The sequence below is a fragment of the Carassius auratus genome, chromosome 18, assembly GCF_003368295.1.
Source record: "Carassius auratus strain Wakin chromosome 18, ASM336829v1, whole genome shotgun sequence".
NCBI lineage: Eukaryota > Metazoa > Chordata > Actinopteri > Cypriniformes > Cyprinidae > Carassius > Carassius auratus.
The window spans coordinates 1864733-1889039 of NC_039260.1; the positions used below are offsets into that span (position 1 = coordinate 1864733).

The following is a 24307-nucleotide window of genomic DNA, read 5'->3' on the forward strand; positions in this document are numbered from 1 at the left end:
TCTTCCAGCTCGGATTTCTCTTTTTCGGCCTCATTCGGTCGTTTTTTCATGTCATGTCACAGTGTTTTCTGCCACCACAAACTCTCAGGAGTCAATCTGGATTCATATTCATGCAATCATTGCAAGTGTTTGAACTTTTTGTTTCATGCACCATAATATTTTTCAGCCTTTTCATGATGTTTGATGTATATCTTATTTCATGCATTCAAAATGTTTAAATCAAGAAAAAGTTTTTCATCTAATATAAACAAGGTATTTAGATTTTTTATAATTTATGTGCATTAATAAAGTAACACTAAGTAATAAAAACAAATTGTACCTATAATAAAATTAATTTAGATTCTAAAACATGATTTCTGTAACATTTTATAAAAAAATCAAAGAGATTTTTGTAAATTATTTGTTATTTTAGTGATTTTATTTTACTTTTATTAATATTTTGAATCTGTTTTATTTTTCTTAAAGAGTTACTAATTTCGTTGAGTGTTTTTGACATTTTTAGTAGTTTTTTATGTGTCTGTATAATTTTTATTTATTTTTATTTTTTATATATTTTTTATTATTTTATTTTTTATTCATTTTATTTATTCATTTTATTCTTTTTTTTTTTTTTTTTTTTTGCATTTCAAGATACATTTTATTAAAATCAGAAATGTTACCTTGGCTGAAATATATATTTATGTATGTTTTATTTTATTTGAGTAAATTATTTTATTTCAAATAATAATTTTTATTAATGGTTTTTACCATCATTTTCAGTTAACAATAATAACCCTATAAGAGACATTATTAAAACTCCCTTATTTCCTTTACTTAGATGAGGAATATTTTGAAATGAGTCTAAATGGAATTTTCTTCAATGGGGGAAAAAAAAGAATAATCATCATACATATTATGATTTTGCAAAGTCATGGTAAATGTTAACATTAACTGGGCATTAACTGTTTGTGATGGTCTCTCTCTCCTTTCAGAACGACACGTGGGGTCAGCAGTACTCTTACGCTCTCTTCAAGGCCATGAGCCACATGCTGTGTATTGGATATGGCATGTACCCACCTGTCGGCATGACAGACGTGTGGCTGACCATCCTCAGCATGATCGTGGGTGCCACCTGCTACGCCATGTTTGTCGGCCACGCCACGGCTCTGATCCAGTCGCTGGACTCCTCGCGCAGGCAATATCAGGAAAAGGTGAGTGACGTCCAGTTGGTTAACATAATGAAGCAAGGGCGGAAGCAGCAGGGAAAGCTTCCTGCGAAGGTGCTGCATTATGTGTTTGTCATCTGTTGTTGTGAGGACAGACCACAGGGACTCTTGTGTATCAAAACGACGTGTGAATTATGGGTGAAGTGTGATATTTCTGCGTCTGTTGTGGTGCAACAACAACGGAAAACATAACTAGATTTAAATCATTTTAATGGAGTTTACAAAAGTAACTGGTTTCTATGGTGTTCCTAGGTGGTTTGTTTGCAGTGACACCAAAATTGATTTATAAAGGTAGCGCTAGGGTGTTTTCTAGGGCTTTGCTATATAGTGATTGCTATAGAGTGACACAAACATGAATTTCCAAAATAACTGGATTTTAAAACTATTAATGGTGTCTGGCCATGCAGAAGTCACAACCGTAATATTAGGGCGTTGTGGGGGTTTCATTGTTTTGCTAGGTAGTTGTGGCACCAAAGTGAATAGTAATAAATAACTAGGGTTTTTTTAGGTTTTCCCATGCAATAGTCAAAACTATGATTCTAGGGTGTTGTGACTGCTTTCAAGGGTGTTGCCACTGTATGTGTTTTCTAGGGTCTTGTTTTACAGGGTGTTGCTAGGTCGTAGCACCAGAGTGAATTATAAAAAGAACTAGATTTTGCCATTTTAATGGTGTTTGCCCATGCATAATTTGCAACCATGATGCTAGGGTACAGTGTGTGGTTGCTACATTAGGTGGTTACTATGCAGTGGCACCAAAGTGATTCATAAAAATAACAAGATTTTTTTAAATGTTAGTGTTTGACCATGCAAAAATTACTACTACAGTAGTAGTGATTATTGCATGGTCAAACACTAACATTTTTTAAATGTTACTGTCTGTTCTGGGTGATTGCAGGAAGACTGCTCCTTTGTTTCACTCTTCAAAACAGTCATTGAGTGAATTAAAGTGACACTGAACTTCTGACACATCTAAAACACCAAATACAGTAGCTCTTGATATCACAACAGAATCTAGAATTAAAACTACAGACTCAATTAGAGAATGAACCAGCCCAACTTGGAACTGTGAGGGTAAAACATTATATATTCCTGAAAATTGGAAGTAAAAAAAAAAAAAAGTATAATTTGAGTGTGTGGAGAAAACACAGTACAGCTGGACGACAGTGTGACACTTCTAAACTCATCTCAGCACACTAACATGATTACCACAGTTCCTGCCGGCTACTTTAATTCACAATAATGCACTTATATCCCACAAACAACCGACTCGAGAGTGCAGATATTAATATTCACTCACAGGGAGTTTTAGCTCTGGTGATTGAAATTAAATTCAGAAACAACTCCTAGTATTAAACTTGAGGATGTGCGTCATCATGCAGCATCTGTGCATCAGACTTGGAAAATGGAGTTGTTTTTGTAGTTGCACTTCTTTAGTTTTCTATCCAGTCCGGTATGAGTTATTGACCTCTCCTCACTCGTGGTCAGCAGGCAGTATACGGTGTGCCATGCGGGTCCCTCATGCCCACTGCATGCGCCGACCTCAGTCCCTTCCCTGATGCCCACCTCAACTTGGGCACATCACCACATGGTGCACCATCTGTTGAGAGACTGAGGGATGGAAAAAGTGAGAATCATAGAGACTGAGAACATAAAGAGGGAATGAGAAGATCAAAAGGAATATGCAGAGGTCGTACAGATGCTCCAGATTGTCCAAGTCACATGTACAATAGATGTAGCAGCAATATAAGAAACTAGAAGAAAATATCAGTTGGGTTTTGTCTATGCAAAACTCATTGTCAGGTTTTTTGGGTGGTTAATAGGGCATTTCTAGCTGGCAAAATTTGGATGAATAAATCAAAAGTAAGTCTGTGCATTGAGGAGCATGGACAAGCATCTGTAAATATTAAAGTGCATAACAACTGCTAGTGAAATATGAAGCCTGCATGTCCTGTGTGTCTCTGTGTGAACGATCAGCATCATTTCGTTTGATAATTGCTGTTGTCAGATATACAGGAACTCAAAGCTCTTCAATATAGCCCGCCAAAAATAAAAGTTCAGTTCAACTTGAAGAAATTGTGACAGAAATATTTTATATTATACAGTATTGTGTATTTCTTAACCTGTTAAATGTCACCCCGTCCCGTATACGGGACGCCTACATTGACTACACTATATTACAATCAAATTTAATCTAATCTTGACAAACTATATATCGTTGGAAAGGTCTAAGACTCCCAAATATATATTTTACCAATATTTTTTGTTATAAATTATGTAGGAAAAGTAATAGATTAATTTATGACAAGAGTGCACCCTCAGAAATCTACATTACAAAAGGAGCTTTGACCTTTGTTTAAAAAAAAGACTTCCTCGTTGCCTTTTTCTCTATCACATTTTAGAAATCATCAGAAGTTATATATCACTTGAAAACATAAAATCTCAAAATTCATCCTTTAAAACCCATTTTAAATTCAGACATTGCATTACCATGTAAATGGTACATCAAAATCATGTTACAAACTGTTTTCAGTCATGAATTATAAAAATTTTGGTTTGTTTATTGAAACATTAGTTTTAAGGAATAATGGTTTTAATTTAAACTCTTAGCCTCTGTTGTGCAGTCTGTTTAATTTTATTATATATATATATATATATATATATATATATATATATATATATATATATATATATATATATATATATATATATATAATTGGGAACTATTTTAACAAATAATAAATTATTATAAATTATTGCATTTTTTTTTTTTTTTTTATTGTTTATACTTAATTATTTTGGAGTGTTTTTTTATCTTCTTGAGGGAATTACTGTGAAGTTGATGCAGTGGTTATTTGGTTCAGGAAATAGTTTTTGTGTCATAAAGGTAAATATTGTAACTTATGAGGTCACCAGTGATTTTGAAACCATAACATGCTGCATTTATATATAAAATCATACTTTTGAAGTATGAGTGTCACAGTCAGAATGAGCTTTAGAATCAGAAAAATAAGTACCAGCACTGACAATCAAGATATTTAAAAAAAATAATATAAAAACAAACCAAATTCAAGATTTCCTTAGATATCCTGATATCATTTTTATGAACTCTTTTGGCCACAATAATTGTGTAATGAAACTCAGAGGAGACACACAGTCTTTATTCTCAGGAGAAACATCTAAGAAGCACAAAACTTCAGTAAAAGTCTCTTTTTGCACTGCATTTCATCTCGGTTCAGTCTGAGACGTTAAACAGATCTGGTTCGTGATTTTTCTCCTCCTGGCAGGCACAAGCATGTGAGGAAAGACAATAAGTCATTCAGAGCTGTGCGTTTACACCCTGACTGGAATAAGAAATGCATTTTCAACATCTCCAGGCGCTGAATGAATAAAGGACATTATGTATTTCTGCTGACTGTAATCTAAACACTGACACTAATACCTGTCCGGCACCACAGGGCAAACAGATCGCAAGCTATTTCTTTTAAAATCTCTCTCCTCTGATCCTGTTCTTATGTTAGAAATTCATCGGAGTGGTGGGAATTGAGCATTTGGCTTATGGTTCGGTTTGTCTGATATTTGTGAATCTTTAATGCATGCAGCTTATGTATTTAATGCAGGAGCGGCACGGCACGGCTTATTCAAACCGTTTTGGGAGATTGTGAGATTTCTTGATTTGAAGATGATGTAAAATCACAGAGGGCTGAGAGAGATCTGTCAACACTTTAGTTAGTTGTTCCAGTCTAATAGCCTCTGCAGAATAGCCTGATGGTTCGAGGGGGTGCACTAGTGATGTTAAAGATTCAAGAAATTTATTATTTGTCATAAATGATTTGATCAATATCATTAAAGTGAAATTAAAATTAATACAGAACATGAATCATGAATGTTTTCAAATATAGCACACTGGAAAAGTACAGTATGCCAAAACAAATTATAAATCAGTATTTTTGTCCTAAAACAAGAAAAATATATGCTAATTTTTGTCTTTAGAATAAATAAAAATAAAAAGTAAATGCATTTAATGCGACAATGGCTTTCTATTTCAATTAAATGCTGTTCATTTGAACTTTCGACTCATTCGAAAATCCTAAAAAATAAAATGTATCACAGTTTTCACAAAAATATCCAGCAGCACAACTTTTGATACAAAATAACAAAATAAATGTTTCTTGAGCAGCAAATCATCCTATAAGAATGATTTCTGAAGATCATGTGACACTGAAGACTGGAGGAATGATGCTGAAAATTCAGCGGGGTATCACAGAAATAAATTACAGTTTAACACATATTCACATAGAAAACACTTATTTTAGACTGTAATAATATTTAATGTTTTTACACGATTAAATAAATGTAATATTGGTGAGCAGAAGAGACTTGTTTCAAAAACAAAAATTGTGTGGAAAAGACATTAGGTCTCTGCATTATGCAAATTCTGATAACACGCAAAAGTGGTGCAACTGTTTAGAGAGTTAGCGTTTGTTCCCATTTAATTCTGTCATCTGGTTTAGAAGAATTGCACAGACTCATTCGTCCTAGTAATGAGTCGGCGGAGCGCTCTGTCCTGGTACATCCTCCCCTCCGTCTCGTTTCGTCTGGTCTGCTGTCCTGCTTTTGGAGATTCAGAACTGCCAAGTGGGTTAACCAGCCATTTGGTCTCCCGGTGGACACGGCCTCTGAGCTGCGGGTCAAACGCCGATCCGTTAATGCGCTGCCCATCCCATGGCAACCTGCTCCAATGGCAACGGTCCTCACGAATCATTACGAGCCAGACCCTTGAGCCAGGCATCCTGTAGAGGAGACGTTAGCATGGTAAACACAGATTAATATAGAGGCGAGGGAGGCCGTGTGTCCGTTCGTTAGCTTGACTAATGTGTTCACAGAACATTTCCCTGAGCTGTCGGAAGACAGATAGACAGGGAAGACTGTGTGTGTGTGTGTGTGTGTGTGTGTGTGTGTGTGTGTGTGTGTGTGTGCGTGTGTGTGTGTGTACCTGGCTGTGGTACCTCTGCTGTTATTCTATGAGACAGTAGCCAGCGGGTTCCTCTTCAAACTAGTTCCTGCCTAGGAAAGACGAGACATAACCTGACAGAAACCTCACATGCACGAGAACAGCCATGTGACGTTTGGTTTGTGATGGACTCACATTGAGTAAATCACACACACACACACACACACACACACACACACACACACACACACACACACACACACACACACACACAGAGAGAGAGACAGATGGATGCACAGGTCAGTGAACTCAAGTTAATATCCCAAGGCAGTTATCAAAAAAAAACACACACACACACACACACACACATGCAAATATGTATAAATATTTTTCAGTTGTTTTTGTTGCATTGGTCATTACAATACCCCTAAAACAAATGGTAACACTTCTTTATTTTGATGGTTCCTTTTGAGCATTCTTTTTTAAAATAAGTAACTTTGCACCTATATGTCAAACAAACTCTCATTTGAGTATTAGTAGATTGTCTGAATTTATTTATTTATCTAAGTAAAAAAAAATTTAACTTTAAATGTAAAAATTTAGAAACTCGCAAGAAAATAGTATTTTTTTCTCTCAAAATGTTACTTTTTAACATGAATTTGCAAATGTATATCTTGTAATTATGAGAAAACAAGTCAGAATTGTGAGGGGGAGAAGTAAGAAATTCAAGATATAAACTCTCAAACTATTTATATTTTGAGAAAAAAAGTCAGAATTGTGAGATAAAAAAATCGCAAATATTTTTTTGCAAGTTGCTGAAATGGGTTTCTATACCTTTTATCTTAAAATCTCCAGATCTGATCAGAAACATCCTGTGCAGACACTGTTCTGTGTAATATATAAATAAATAAATAAAAAACGTAGAAAGAGGCAAATATTTGCAGCTTGCACAGACGGTGGATGAAATTATCATGAGAATGGCCAGCTATAATCTGCCGTGAATGGTGGGTTGTATAGTACTGCGCTCATGACTGTCAGCGCTGGCTAATATTAGCTTCATAAAGGAAGAGAGAGAGAGAAAGAGGCTGGAACTGAAGGAAAAGCATGTCAGAAATAGATACTGTAGGACTGTGATTCGGGATTATGTGCCAATCATTTTTACAGGCTCATCTGAGAAAGAGGGAAAATTAAAGAAATCGAAATATACCTATCGCTATAAACCTTCCAAACCTTTATTTCCAGCAAACATTTAATCGCTTAAGAAACTTTACTGCACCAAACTCCATTTTTTTAATAGTTAACGTGTGACTGGTGTGATATGAGATCTTTGGCCGTGTGATTCCCGTCTGCAGCTGTGCTGTTAATTAAAGACTTTTGAGAGCAACTGTGGGAATCATTTCACACCACACACACTTATTCCTCTCCCTGTCGAGGGCTCATGGGACACGTGCTGAACCAAAGTCTGCAAAACCCTCTCACTCGTGCTCGGCAGAGGATTATGGGAAGATGAGAGTTTCCTGGGCTGTTATATGCGTGCTCTTTTTCTTATCTACCTGCTAACAGAGCGAACGGCCGACACATACATGTGAGCCACGGCTCCATTCACATACTGTCTGTATTATAAAGTGTGTGAGATTAGGATTATCTTCTCTGTCATCATATGTTGAAGCTAATATGCTAACGGTCAAGGCAAAGTATGGTATATTTCTGGTGGATTTAAAAGAGAGTAAATGTTTTTCATTTTCATTTTACATTTTTCTTCCTTTTTTCTTTTAGTATTGATTATTAGCTTTTCATTAACCCCTTAAACTTCAGTTTGGGAAACCCTGTCTGAAAGGAATAGTTCACCAACTTTACCTTTATATTTAATTATATTATTATTTATAATTAATTTGTATACATTTTATTTTATATTGTACTATTTATACTTAGTTTTTATATTTTATATGTTTTTACACACACACACACACACACACACACACACACATATATATATATATATATATATATATATATATATATATATATATAACTTTACCTTTAAGAGCTTTATTTTTTAAATGTTATTTTTAAATTTCATAAATTATTGGTTTGAATCAGTCTAACAAATTTACTTAGTGAAGTAACGTCCTACTCTGTTACTGATGGTATGTTTATGTATATGTCTTATGTATATATATATATATATATATATATAAAATACATGTATAAATGTATATTATATTATATATCTTAAATTGCTATATTATAGTATAAAAACAAGCATGTTTGGATTATAAACTTATTGGAAAAAAATATTTTTAAAAAAATGATTGGTTTAAATCAGTTTATCAGATGTACTTTATTCATTAACATTATTCTTTGTTACTGACAGTATGTTTATTTGATGCATGCATTTACAGATGCATCTTCATAAAATACTTTTGTTGTAGTTGGTATTAAATTTTTTGTATACAATTTAAGTTTAAAAAAAAAATATATATATATATATCAGTCAGTTCCCCTTTAAAGATACAGTCATATAAACTATCGTGATTCGTTTATCATCTCGACCGACTTGAATCGTCACGTATTTTTTAAGATTTTTAGGATGCATCATTACATCCCTATTGTTTTGTTTAATTTTACTGAACTTATAAGTGTGCATCAGCAAAAACTAATGTCCAGTACCATTAGACATAGACGTCTGTGAGTTAGTATGCTGCTATATAGCATCACATGGAGTCACAGGGGAGCTGAAACACCTGATTAGATGGAACAGCAGCATCACTGCTGAGATGATTCTGAGCGAAGCTCTGCTGTATTCACACCCTCACACACACCTCACACCTCTTACATTCACATCCGAACTCAGAGATTCACTCAAACACATATCTCCTGGCTTAATATGAACGTGTGAGGCCGGGAAACCACTGTCCGATTTCCCCGGTGAAATCATTGCACCATATGTCTCCGTCCTTAGGTGCCGAGAAGAGAATAACATGCTCTGAACGCATCACTTTATGAAGTGTTTGGGTATGTGGAGTAATCCTGTTCACCAGGGCGGTGTAAAAGCATTATAGTGCAGTCATAACATGTTTGATAACTGCTTAAATTAATGAGAATTAATTCTATCATGTCTAATCTATTTGAGTCACACATGATCTTGCGTGTGGAGGCAGGATTAGCAAACGCTTCATACGTTATCTAGATGTTAAAATGGGCGAAAAGAATTTACTTCATTTTATATGAGATTATATGCAACCTTTTGGACAAGTGAATATGTTTTATGAAGTATATGCAATGTTTTAGAAAACATCTCGGGTTAGGTATGTGACCATGGTTCCTCGAGAGGGAACGAGACGAGATGCATTGGGGAATACAGCCTGCATAACTGGTGTCTGAAGCACATGTGTAACAACAACAATCTAATGGTCCACCTGGCCCATGATGTCATAGGTGGGGTGCCCAGAAGTATAAAAGGGCACCTGTTGAAGACGTCATATACTAAGTTGTCTGAAGGAGATGTAAACAGGCAGCCTCTCGGAGAACCATGGTTACATGCGTAAACAGAGACGTTCCCCTTCTAGGGAACTCCACACTGCGCCCCCTAGAGAGCACATTGGGGAACAAAATCCAACTATGCCGTGCCAAGGTGCATGCCTGTCTACCTGGTGGGGGAGCTTCAAGGAAGCAACAGAAGTACACCCAATCCCAATCCATTTCAGTCCTACGGTAGGCTAGCGAAATAAATGCGAACAGAGCTTCTTGTAACTTGCAACTAGTTGCAATAACTAGTTGCAACTAGACATGTGCCGGTATTCGGTAATACGAAATATCACAGTAATGAATATGCTAGGTATTGTTATCGTGGGCACTTCTAAATACCGTGAATAATAAGCACGCATGAGAAGCACATGGGGGAACATGTGAGAGATGCGCTGAATGAAAGCACATTCACTCTCTGACAGCAGATGGCGCTAAACTGCAGAAAATACATCCCTTACCCTGGAAACCCCATAAATAAAGCAGCTGCACTACTTTCTAAAACATATTCGAATCATTTTAAATAGCCATTCAGATTTGTGTATTCGCTATGATGTTTAACTTAATAATTGCTGGTTTATTTAGTATTTTTTTTACGTAATACTTATTTTTTACATTGCATGATTATATTATTAGCATGAAATCTTTTTGTGTGTTGTGTGTTCTGTTTGCAGTTTTGCTTAAGTTAGAATGAATTTGAAACACCACTTTTAGAGCCTTCTCTGTTCTGCCATCCATTGAAATGTTCTCCTGTGTGTTTTGAGATGACGAATCTCATCTTCATCTACATGCTAATGTAGATCCCAGATTTTCAGTCTTTTGCATTTTCTTTTGACCAGTTAAACGAAATCCCCCATGAAAGAGCTCCTCTGGTGCATATGCATTCATAAGCAGCGTGTTTTGACATGTCGGCCCCAAACAGCGTGAACATCCCTGCCCATCATTCGCTCCCAGTCTTAATTAACACTTGGCAATTATGTGCATTTCCTTGGGGGCTGATAAATGAAAACTTTAAAGCTGATTATATTCTGCAGACCTAATGTTCTGTCAAGTCAAACTCGACAAAGCCTTTCTCTCGGGTTCAACACTAGAAAAGCCCCTTCACACGTTCCTGTAACAGCAGGAAGCAGAGATGCTGGTCTTCAAACCTGTGTCAATGTGACCAGCTCTGGCAGCTTTCAGAGTTTATTTTATCCCCAGTCAACCCTAATCTCATTTATTCTGCTGCCGAACTCGACTTTCCTCTGAAATCACTCCCTCTGCTCTCCGAAGACCCCTGCTTCTGCTTTACCACACTCATATGCTTTCATGTTAAGCCATGCGTGGGCTCTTTTTGAAAGAACTTCATGAGGATCTTTGCAGCTTGCAGACGGGTGATGACATCATTAGGAATAGATCTGTGACATATGCGGCTCTTTTTCAAAAGTTTTTTACACGGTTATCATCTGTAACTTAAATGAAAACTAAACTGAAATAAATACAATTTTGTATTGTACTATTAATACTTAGTTTTTACATTTTTCATATATATATATATATATATATATATATATATATATATATATATATATATATATATATACGTAAAAACATAAAATATAAAAACTAAGTATAAATAGTACAATATAAAATATTTTTAAAATGTATAAAAATTAATTATAAATAATAATATAATTAAATATAAATAAATAATAATATAATTAAATATAAAATAAGTAAAAATATGAAATAAATTATAACAACTATATATACATATTTAAGGCAAGAAAGTACAGGCAAAAACGTTATGTTTTGATGCACTGGTCAGTTTTGGGGGATATTTGGCTTCATCTAATAATGTGTTGTTACAGTATGGTTGAAAGAAAAACATCCAAAATGTTTATTTATTTATTAAATGTTATTACATTTACACTAAACTTTACAGTATTATTTCTGTCATTTATTTTTGTACCGTACTTTTTTTCATAAAAATAGAGGGGAAATATATTTTCTTCAGTCTGTTGACTGCATTTTCAGATTTATGGGCTAAAAAAAAGAGAAATCCTCTCAATAAAAACCTTTCAATACAATATTTTCAATTAAAATGAGAATTTTGAACCTAGTTTTGTCCATTGTTCAGATTTCTGTTCTGGACCTAACTAAATTACAAAAACATTTTACTGAAATTCAAATAAAATAAGCTCTTAACCAACTAATACTAGCACTTTAAACTCTTAACAGTATCTCTATGATACTAACCTAAGACTGGTGGTTTATCATCTGAAATGATGTGAGGTTGGTTAATTGTCATTTAGCAGCAGAAGTTTATGGTTTGTGGGTCACTGCGATCTAAATTAAGCCCGGCAACCTTTATGAGACCTTTATGAGTCCTGCGTCCAGCCCTGGGCTTTGTTCTGCATTTTAAATGTCTCATAATAATGGAAAGCACAATTAGATTTTTTAAATAAGGGCTTGATGTACTATGTTCCCAGACCTTTTATTGAAATGAAGTTGCAGAACAACTCATTCAGGACATACTGTAATTGTCTACATGAAAAGCTCCAGTGAGGTAGATGTAGATACGTATGTTAGCTACTTCTTGAAGAAAGCACAGCAGGGGAAGCGTTCAGCAGCAGCTTACCTGGAACAGATGAGTCTTTTGAAGAGAGACGCAGATCTTGCGCTGTGCTTTCATGTGCGATGGACTCTATAGAGACCAGTCACGGCCTGTCATGCAAATTCATCAATACCCCTTCATCCCGCTCACACGGTAACCTGCTGTAGCCATGGATACCGCTGGAGGATGCTGGGATGGCCTGTTTGCAGCATCCAAACAGACGTGTTTTTTTTTTTGTTTTTGTTTTTTGGTATCAGAGGATAAATTAATTATTTCAGCACGTTTCTGGACTTTATATAAATTATACATCAGTGCATGTAATACTTCTTATTCAGTATCATATTTTATTATTAATATTACTACTACTACTACTACATTTAAGTTAAATAGTTGATTTTTTTAATTTAGAAAAAAATGTATATATATATTTTTATATTATTTTTATTATTATTATTATTATTATTATTATTATTATTATTATTATTATTATTATTATCATGGCTGGTTATTACTATTTTTCTTAAATACTTTATTTTTAATCTTACATTTTATATATATATATATATATATATATATATATATATATATATATATATATATATATATATATATATATAAATTCAATAGTAATGACAAATAATATTACAATTATAAAAAATGTTTTTATTTTTGTTGTTGTAAATATTATACAGATTTATTATCACATAATATTTGCGTAAATTGTGCAACCCTTCAAAATAATAATAAAAAAATAATAATTTTATTATTATTATTATTATTATTATTATTATTTTAAAACACAAAATATATTAATTAATATTATTATGTTATTAGTAATAATATTAATAATAATTGGTATTATTAATATTCAATTTAAATAAAAAATGATCAGCCTTACATTTTATTCTGTGGTTGAAAATATGTTTATCATGGGAATAAAAACCTGAATTGACCTTATTTATTTTCTCAGCATGTTTCTGGACGTATTTCAAATTATTCATCAGTGCATGCAGGGTATTTAAAAGAAAAACAAATGTTTTTAAATATTTAAAGAAGTTTGATGTGATGTCTTAGTTTTCTGTGCAACTGTGCAAGATTTATTGCATTGCATTTAAATATCTTGGCCTCATAACTAGTTTGCTAAAATTAGCAGCACATGTTCTGTGAAGATACATCATGGTCTGCAGCTCTTCAGTACGAGTGCAAATATTCAAAGCCACGATTAGCCCAGGATTTGGCTGAAAAGGCTCGCATGGAGAGGGAAAGGGAGAGGCAGAAGGCAAAATAAATGTTTAGAAATTATAATTAAGCGGCTGACATCTCTTTTGGGACATAAATTATTCATGTTTATTTGGAAAGAGAATTAGCATGTGGTGTTGGGGAGAACGGATGTGTGTGTGTGTGTGTGTGTGTGTGTGTCTCACAGGAGTGAAGTGATTTGTGAACTGACTGTAACTGACAGATGATGTTCTGATGTTCAGCTTTTACCTGAGTGCTGCTCATGCCGCTCAGTAAATCTTTCAGACCTGTGTGTGTAAAACCAAGTTATTTGATGTGTTACAATGTGTGTAAGAAGGTTTTTGTGAGTGTGTATTATTTTTATATAATCTGCATCACTTCCTGGAATTTAAATTCGCTTCCTGTGCTTGTTCAGAAGATGACGGGCAGTGAAATCAGTCTGGCGTATCTGAACCGGATCAGCAGATGTTCTGTCAGAAACAAATGCAGAAATAGATCTGGTGACAGAGAGTGAAGCACTGTGTTGGTTTAAACGTTTAGAAATGAAGAAATTAAAACCATAATATCAATGTTAGAATAAATGTTAGCCATTAATGTTGGTTTTTTAATTTTTTAATTGTGCTGTAAAATAAAATAATATATATATTTTTTTATATATATATTTTTTGTCACACTGATACATAATCACATTTTTTGTGTATGAAGATGATGATTATTGTTATAAATATTGCTAATTTTACTTTTTTAATTGAAATATTAATATATTAATATTTACTATTATTCTTTTTTTTATTATGATGATTAATAATAGTCATAATGATTGATAAATAATCACAATTTCTGGCAAACCCTGTAAAATATTGATTGTTATTTTTGCTATTTTTCCTTACTTTCAAATTCTTCCCCCCATGGAAATATTACAATAGTAATATTTATTATTATTATTATTATTGTTATTATTAAATTCATACTGATAAACAATACAAAGAAAAATGGGGGGGGGGGGGTACAGTTATTTAAATTGTATTGTTATTATTTAATAATAACAACCATCATCACAATAAAATAATAATACATGACAAAAACAATTTTTTAATTGTGCAGCCCTACAAACGAGAACAGCAACCCTGGAGCTTTTTAAATGGCATTTTAAATAGCAATTTTTAACAGAAGTTAGAAAGTAGATTTATCTCCTCAAATGGTGCAGCCCTAATGTTGTTTGTGTCTATGGCAGAAAACATGTTCTCCGTGTCATATTGTGACACTTACAGAGCTCCTCTAAAGCCACAGACGGTCAGTCAGCTTCTGTGTGTGTGTGTGTGTGTGTGTGTGTGTGTGTGTGTGTGTGTGTGTGTGTGTGTGTGTGTGTGTGTCTGTGTGTGTGTGTCTGTGTGTGTGTGTGTGCTCTGAATACGATCGGTGGACAGAGCCTGATTAAAAATCGCCACACACTTGCAGAGGTCAGCGTGTGTGTGTGTGTGTGGTTTGTAGGTGAGCCGTCACAGTCGATGGAACAGCTTCATTGGGATGCGCGGCTGAAACACGGGCAGGTCGGTGTGTTTTTCATTCAGGAGGAGAGCGAGGGCTCTTCAGTGAGTATGAAGCAGGCAGCTTCTCCTGCAGCATGGAAGCAGCGAGAGTTTATTCATCGTGTTGTTTCAAACCATAAAAATGGCACTTTAATGCATTTCACAAATAACTAGGATTTCTACCTGATAAATATTTTAGAGCTGGCATAACTAATGTAGAAAAATAAATAAATAAATCATAGACTTTTCCAGATCTAGAAATCATACTTCCATAATAATATAGTTATTTTAGTATCAATTACATACTAGTTTTTATTTATAGTTTTATTTTATGCTTTTTGTTTTAATTTTATATTTTGTTAGTTTTAGCAATTTTTTTTGTGTGTTTTTGTTTTTTTGTAAATGTTATTATTTTTGTAATATGTCAGTGTAGTTTTTGTTGTTTTTTTCTGTTTTATTTTCAGTTATTTCAGTGCATCAACTCAAATATTTCCTTGGAAGCTAGCCGAATTAAAACAAACGTTTTTATATTTTATTCTTCAAAATCAGTGGTTGATGAGGCCAAGTAAAATAAGAAATATCTTGGATTTTGATCTTATTTTAATACTTGTTTTATTTTGTCTTGTTTTAAATAATTTCAAGTAAATTATGCTTATACATTGTTATATGTTCCTCTATTGTAAGTTGCTTTGGGTAAAATAATAGTAAAATAAAAATATAAAAATCTCACTTCTAAACATGCATAAAGTTTTCTTTTAGATGCTGTCTTAAAGTTTTTAGTGGCACAGTTATGAGGAGCACCATTTTGAGTGTGTGTGTGTGTGTGTGTGTGTGTGTGCGTGTGCGTTTTCTCTCAGGAAGCACCACAGGCAGTTCATCATGGAGCTGATGTTCACGGTCTCATTAGACTCGTCTTTTTATGGAAGGAAATAGCCCTCAGTCTTTATAGTGTTGTTCAGAGGATATTAGCATCTGCTGCTTTTTACGGCAACAGCTGACAGTGTAAAAACTGTAAAGTATGAAAAAAGTTTGAAAACTCACCTTCATACAGTATCAGCACAACGTATTCATTACATCACAAAAAAAAAACACAACAAATGAGAACGGAATCAAGATGTGACATATCTATCTGTCCGTGTGCATAAACTCACGAGTCCTAGTGTGGTTTCTGTGTTGGATTATAGTTGTGCATATTCATCTGATGTGTGTGTGTGTTTGTGTGTGTGTTTGAAGGTCAGTGAAGATCTTAGCACTGTTGCTCTGTACTCTACAAACCTTTGATCCTCTAGAGAACCGACACACACACACACACACACACACACATGTACCTCTCTCACTGTGTCTCACACTCACTCAGTGGCAGGTTTGTCTGTGTGTTGTGTCTTTTAAGCAGATGGATATCTGTTGGATCATCTGTTGGATCATCTATGGATAATCAACATCTATGGATAATGTACATATTATTAACAATATAATATAATATAACATAACAACATAACATAATATAATATCATATAACTGTATTATATATATGCATCAATCAATGAACCTAATACAAGTCAATTAGTCTAAAACATTTAATTAAATGAAACATGCCTTAAAAACAGTGTGATGGTTAAAATTGACAGTGTTGGTTAAATTTACATCAGCAATTAATATCTTGTTTTACATGTTTCTGTTTAACATGTTAAAAACTGACTTCCTCCTTTTAAAATGTGCATTAAATACTGTGTGTGTGTGTGTGTGTGTGTGTGTGTGTGTGCAGTACAAGCAGGTGGAGCAGTACATGTCCTTCCACAAGCTGCCAGCAGACATGAGACAGCGGATCCATGATTACTATGAGCACAGATACCAGGGGAAGATGTTTGATGAAGAGAGCATTCTGGGAGAACTGAACGAGCCACTAAGAGAGGTGAGGACACACAGATGCATGCTGGGGAATGCATGTTATTTGTGCATGCACTGTATGCACTGAATACCCAAATGCACGAATGCTGCATCCCACAATGCAATGAGCTCACGTTTACCTTTCTATTCCAAAGTGGCGATTGAACAGTAAGTGATATCACAAGTAATTTTTAATTGATCAGTCTGTCTAAAATGTTTTGCTTTTCATTTCACAGGAGATCATAAACTTCAACTGTCGGAAGCTGGTGGCGTCTATGCCGTTGTTCGCCAACGCAGATCCAAATTTTGTGACGTCAATGCTCACCAAACTTCGCTTCGAGGTCTTCCAACCTGGAGACTACATCATACGAGAAGGAACCATCGGAAAGAAGATGTACTTCATCCAGCACGGCGTGGTGAGCGTCCTCACCAAAGGAAACAAGGAGGCCAAGCTGTCGGACGGGTCCTACTTTGGAGGTACAAATGTATTGCAAAACATGGAATACAAAAGTGGATCATGCACACACACACACACACACACACAGAGTAGAGCTCAGCCATTTCTCCAGCTTTAATATTCATAATGATGGATTAGCTAAAACAAAAGCTTTTTGCCTCTAAGCTTTTGGGACAGTCACAGAATCGTGGGATTGCAGCCGATAAGTGCCCTATTTCTGGGACATTAACACAGATGCATAGCAGGTGCATGTCCGTGTCATTTTGGGGGGTTGGGGGGGTCTTCTGATGCAGCTGTTCTGTTCTTCAGTTTTCATAATTCAAAACAGAGCTGTGGAGATACATAAAATTACAACATGTACAGCTTATAAGCACTACCATTCAAGATTACCTTTCAAATTCAAGTCATTAAAGATTTTTTTTAAATAAATTAATACTTTTGTTCATCAAGGATGCATTAAACTGATCAAAAGTGACAGTGGAGATTTTTATTTCAAATAAATTGCTGTTCTTTTGAACTTTCAATTCATTAAAGAATCCTGAAAAATCGAACGTTTCACGGTTTCCACAAAAATATGAAGCTGCATGACTTTTATGATTTGCATGACTGCATAATTTTTAACATTGATCTTAATCAAATTCTAATATGCAAATCAGAATATCAGAATGGTTTCTGAAGGATCATGTGACACTGAAGACTGGAGTAATGATGCTGAAAATACAGATTTGATCACAGCAATCAATTACATTTCACCATATATTCAAAACAAAAATAATTTTTTAATCAAATAAATGCAGCCTTGGTGAGCAAAAAAAGTGGTGCATATTTTACATATATTTATAATCTATCATTTAAAGGTGACATTTTACAATGTTTCATTTATTAACATTAGTTAATTCATAAGCTAACATGAACCAACAATGAGCAATATATTTTTTCAGCATTCATTAATCTTTGTTCAATAAAGTTAACCGAAAAAAAAAAAAAAAAAACAGTTATTCATTGTTTTAGTACATAGTGCTTTAACTAATGTTAACAAATCTAACTTAAAAAAAAATGTACTACTAAAAGGTGAAATTGCGATTGTATTAATTAATATTAAGATCATTTAAAATTAAGACAATTAGTGTTCCTGTAGCTCAATTGGCGCAATGTTGAGGGTTTGATTCCCCGGGAACACATGATAGGTAAAAATTGATAGCCTGAAAGCACTGTAAGTCGCTTTGGATAAAAGCGTCTGCTAAATGCATAAATGTAATGTAATGTAATGTAATTTAATTTAATTTAATTTAATTTAATTTAATTTAATTTAATTTAATTTAATTTAATTTAATTTAATTTAATTTAATTTAATTTAATTTAATTTAATTTAATTTAATTTAATGTCTGTGATGTCACTACTGAAGCTTTGAGACTGTAGGTGTGTCCCAAAATGCATACTAATGCACTTTTCTATGTTTTGCAGTATAAATAGTGTGAGTAAAGTGTTCACACTGAAAATTCAAAAAAGAAAATAGCAGTTTTCTGGATGATGCAAAAAAAAAAAAAAAAAAAAAAAAAACGTGGAATGTTGAACATACCGTGCACTCAATTATCTCAGCTTTGATTCTAGCGAAGGGTAATCAGACTCTGATTATGAATGACAAGAATAACCTTATTTAAATCATCTTCTACAAAGTTAAGTGTATAAATGCATAGTGTACAGTGTGTCATTTAGGACACAGCTTTTGTGTGTTCTGACATTCTGTGTTGTCATGATGTAATTTCCCTGTGGTTCCAGATTTATTGGTCACATGACATTAGGTCTCAGGTGATTTGTGGGTAATTTGGTACAAGCAATGTGAATACAGCCTTAGATGAAGTCAAAGGTCAAGACTACAACTCTTGACACTCTTTCATCTGCTTTATTTCATTGAGTGGTTTCTGTTTAAAGGCATTTAGCCGCCTGTGACCCGTCCACCCAAGGCTAATTACAGCTCATGTACTCTTCGCAACCTCTGACCTCATCCTGCGGGATCTAATGGAAATAATGGAAAGATAACATGCAATCCATCTCTGTCCTTAATCTGTATTTCAGATAGCTACATGATCCTGACAATCTTCAAGTCATTTCTGGCACCAGTGCATGCTGGGAAAGGAACAGAAAGCCGTGGAGAATTTGTTTTTAACTCGAGTTATTCACTCATGAAATTAATTTATGTAACGGCTCTTCAGGGGAATGTGAGATTTTACTGTCCTGGTGTCTGTTATTTATCACTTATATGACACTGGCATTGGCTAAAACAAGTTGACTTTGAAGACAGCATAATTATGCTACAGGCTTCACATGGAGAACTTAAACTGCTGTCTATGTAGGCAGCTGAGTAAGGTTTGAAACAGTTCATCACATAAATAAAGGAGTAAGAAACATGCATGAGCTTGTCTTTAAATGGTACACATGAGAACACACGAATGCCCTCGTGATTCCTGTCATTATCTTGGCCATCAATGATTCAAATGCAGAGGCTGATGATAATTATGGACATGCTGCTTATACCAAGTCATGTGACTTGCTCTCCATAATGAGGTTGCATGGTTGAGCTTGACTTGATGACGGATGAATATGAAAGAAGATCAAGATTAAGATAGGCCAAGTTTATTTATTTATGTATTTATATTTATCATTTATTTCTTTTTTAATTAATTATTTCATTTTTAAGAAAAAGTTATTGTTAATTGTCAATGCTAGGATATTGTTATGCAGTTGTTGTGGTATTCTTGATTTCTAGTGTGTTCAGGCTGGTTGTTAGGGTGTTTTAAACGGTTGGTGGTTTCTAGGGTGTTCCGGCTGGTTATTAGATTGTTTTGGATGGTTGGTGGTTTCTAGGGCGTTCTGGCTGGTTGTTAGGGTGTTTGGATGGTTGGTGGTTTCTAGGGTGTTCTGGCTGGTTGTTAGGGTGTTTGGATGGTTGATGGTTTCTAGGGTGTTCTGGCTGGTTGTTAGGGTGTTTGGATGGTTGGTAGTTTCTAGGGTGTTCAGGCTGGTTGTTAGGGTGTTTGGATGGTTGGTGGTTTCTAGGGTGTTCAGGCTGGTTGTTAGGGTGTTTGGATGGTTGGTGGTTTCTAGGGTGTTCAGGCTGGTTGTTAGGGTGTTTGGATGGTTGGTGGTTTCTAGGGTGTTCAGGCTGGTTGTTAGGGTGTTTGGATGGTTGGTGGTTTCTAGGGTGTTCAGGCTGGTTGTTAGGGTGTTTGGATGGTTGGTGGTTTCTAGGGTGTTCAGGCTGGTTGTTAGGGTGTTTGGATGGTTGGTGGTTTCTAGGGTGTTCAGGCTGGTTGTTAGGGTGTTTGGATGGTTGGTGGTTTCTAGGGTGTTCAGGCTGGTTGTTAGGGTGTTTGGATGGTTGGTGGTTTCTAGGGTGTTCTGGCTGGTTGTTAGGGTGTTTGGATGGTTGGTGGTTTCTAGGGTGTTCTGGCTGGTTGTTAGGGTGTTTTAATGTTTGGTGGTTTCTAGGGTTTTCTGGCTGGTTGTTAGGGTGTTTGAATGTTTTGTAGTTTCTAGGGTGTCCAGGCTGGTTGTTCGGGTGTTTGGATGGTTGGTAGTTTCTAGGGTGTTCAGGCTGGTTGTTAGGGTGTTTGGATGGTTGGTGGTTTCTAGGGTGTTCAGGCTGGTTGTTAGGGTGTTTGGATGGTTGGTAGTTTCTAGGGTGTTCTGGCTGGTTGTTAGGGTGTTTGGATGGTTGGTGGTTTCTAGGGTGTTCTGGCTGGTTGTTAGGGTGTTTTAATGTTTGGTGGTTTCTAGGGTTTTCTGGCTGGTTGTTAGGGTGTTTGGATGGTTGGTAGTTTCTAGGGTGTTCAGGCTGGTTGTTCGGGTGTTTGGATGGTTGGTAGTTTCTAGGGTGTTCAGGCTGGTTGTTAGGGTGTTTGGATGGTTGGTAGTTTCTAGGGTGTTCAGGCTGGTTGTTAGGGTGTTTGGATGGTTGGTAGTTTCTAGGGTGTTCAGGCTGGTTGTTAGGGTGTTTGGATGGTTGGTAGTTTCTAGGGTGTTCAGGCTGGTTGTTAGGGTGTTTGGATGGTTGGTAGTTTCTAGGGTGTTCAGGCTGGTTGTTAGGGTGTTTGGATGGTTGGTAGTTTCTAGGGTGTTCAGGCTGGTTGTTAGGGTGTTTGGATGGTTGGTGGTTTCTAGGGTGTTCTGGCTGGTCGTTAGGGTGTTTGTATGGTTGTTAGAGTGTTTAAATGTTTGGTGGTTTCTAGGGTGTTCTGGCTGGTTGTTAGGGTGTTTGGATGGTTGGTAGTTTCTAGGGTGTTCAGGCTGGTTGTTAGGGTGTTTGGATGGTTGGTAGTTTCTAGGGTGTTCTGGCTGGTTGTTAGGGTGTTTGGATGGTTGGTGGTTTCTAGGGTGTTCTGGCTGGTTGTTAGGGTGTTTTAATGTTTGGTGGTTTCTAGGGTGTTCTGGCTGGTTGTTAGGGTGTTTGAATGTTTGGTGGTTTCTAGGGTGTTCTGGCTGGTTGTTAGTGTGTGGATGGTTGGTGGTTTCTAGGGTGTTCTGGCTGGTCGTTAGGGTGTTTGTATGGTTGTTAGAGTGTTTAAATGTTTGGTGGTTTCTAGGGTGTTCTGGCTGGTTGTTAGGGTTTTTGGATGGTTGGTGGTTTCTAGGGTATTCTGGCTGGTTGTTAGGGTGTTTGGATGGTTGTTAGGGTGTTTAAATGTTTGGTGGTTTCTAGGGTGTTCTGGCTGGTTGTTAGGATGTTTAGATGGTTGGTGGTTTCTAGGGTGTTCTGGCTGGTTGTTAGGGTGTTTGGATGGTTGGTGGTTTCTAGGGTGTTGTGGCTGGTGGTTAGGGTGTTTGGATGGTTGGTGGTTTCTAGTGTGTTCAGGCTGGTTGTTCGGGTGTTTAAATGTTTGGTGGTTTCTAGGGTGTTCAGGCTGGTTGTTAGGGTGTTTGGATGTTGGTGGTTTCTAGGGTGTTCAGGCTGGTTGTTAGGGTGTTTGTATGGTTGTTAGAGTGTTTAAATGTTTGGTGGTTTCTAGGGTGTTCTGGCTGGTTGTTAGGGTGTTTGAATGTTTGGTAGTTTCTAGGGTGTTCAGGCTGGTTGTTCGGGTGTTTGGATGTTGGTGGTTTCTAGGGTGTTCAGGCTGGTTGTTAGGGTGTTTGGATGGTTGGTAGTTTCTAGGGTGTTCAGGCTGGTTGTTAGGGTGTTTGGATGTTGGTGGTTTCTAGGGTTTTCTGGCTGGTTGTTACGGTGTTTAAATGTTTGGTGGTTTCTAGGGTGTTCTGGCTGGTTGTTAGGGTGTTTGAATGTTTGGTGGTTTCTAGGGCATTCTGGCTGGTTGTTAGGGTGTTTGGATGGTTGGTGGTTTCTAGGGTGTTCTGGCTGATTGTCAGGGTGTTTGGATGGTTGGCGGTTTTTAGGGTGTTCTGGCTGGTAGTTATGATGTTTTGGATGGTGGGTGGTTTTTAGGGTGTTCTGGCTGGTAGTTATGATGTTTTGGATGGTTGGTGGTTGTTAGGGTGTTCTGGTTGATTGTTTGGAAGTTTTGAATGGTTGCTAGGTTTTTTTCTGGGTGTTTTGATTGGCTGTTTTCTTAAGTCAAAAGAGTCATGCATCTTCAAGTCTTTTTTCTGGTCTGTTGATTTGTTTAAACCAATGACTCTAACTATGAGCCGCAGCACTAGTGATGCTCTGCACTACTGAGGATTAAACAGTCTCTCTGATGTGCTTTATTTTGACACGCACACACTGCAGGTGGACCATGGCTGTAATTCATGTGCTGTCAGACTCTGGATAAAAGCTTCAATCTGCAGTAGGATCTCAGAGCACAGCAGGAGTGTGTAGCATGCATGTGTGTGTGTGTAGATCATTCTTAGTTAAATGTCATGATCGGGAGAGTTTGATTCGTTCTGATCTGGAAGCATGATTTTTTCAGGAAAATCCCTCAGATCTGAGCCATCTCAACCTGTTTCTGTCTGAGGAGGAGAAGGGAAATTGAACATGGTGTCTCATCAGTTCTATCATCTTGAGATATGAGACAGGCAGAATCATACGAGTGTGTGTGTGTGTGTGTGTGTGTGTGTGTGTGTGTGTGTGTGTATGTGTGTGTGTGTGTGTGTGTCAGAACAAGTTTAAAAGTGGAGGAAGTGAATATGAATTATGTCGGGCATACCTTGCTGGGTGCTGTAACATCACTGAACCATCCATTCACGTAAGTCATTAATATTCAAGAGGCAAGCCTTCACTTTGGATTTGTAATTTAGGTCTTGTGCACATTTTTAAGTTGAAAGGCCATCAGGTCACATCACACTTATCTAGTATTGAGAATGAATATTAGACCAACTTTGATCAAAAAAAAAAAAAAAAAAATCATGGTATTTTTCTGATGCCTTACATCTCCAAGATGTTTTTATCTGGAGACCAGGGTTGTGGTGGCGGAGTCAGAATGTACAATAATAATAATTATTATTAGTAGTAGTATTATTATTGTGTGTGTGTGTGTGTGTGTGTGTGTGTGTGTGTGTGTTTGAATTGTGGTTTTGCCAAAAGCAGTGAGTGAGGCTGCTGTGCGTATAATCCTCTCACGATTCAAGCTCTGTGACTCTCATTACACACTGACACATTGAGAGTTTTACAGGGAATGTGTTGCACAGGTTCACTGACTCAGTTTCCTCATTTATTTTGGCTTATTTTTGTTTGTTCCTTTTTAAGTCCTAATGTCCCTGTCCATTAAAACCAGTGGAATTATGCGGAAATGACAGGAAATTAGAATTAGTGTTGAAGTTCAAAGTCTAATGCAGCCCATTTCTGAATAGTTTCTATTATTTTGAATACTCTGGGTAATATGACATACAACATGCATAAAATGCAATAAGATTTTACAGCAGCTTTAAATGTGGCTTATCCAGTCGATTTTAGTTTTATAATGTATTATCAACCCTTTTTGTTG

At 35.9% G+C, this 24307-nt stretch overlaps 1 protein-coding gene across 1 annotated transcript in view; it reads left to right on the plus strand.

Annotated features, from left to right (window-relative positions):
- The window catches only part of LOC113118103 (potassium/sodium hyperpolarization-activated cyclic nucleotide-gated channel 3-like), a 62708-nt gene that overhangs the window by 32548 nt on the left and 5853 nt on the right, over positions 1 to 24307 (plus strand). Inside the window, exons 4-6 of the mRNA XM_026287017.1 lie at positions 972 to 1190; positions 16811 to 16957; positions 17169 to 17409. Coding sequence (XP_026142802.1) covers positions 972 to 1190; positions 16811 to 16957; positions 17169 to 17409 — 607 coding nt within the window. The remainder of the gene's footprint in view (positions 1 to 971; positions 1191 to 16810; positions 16958 to 17168; positions 17410 to 24307) is intronic.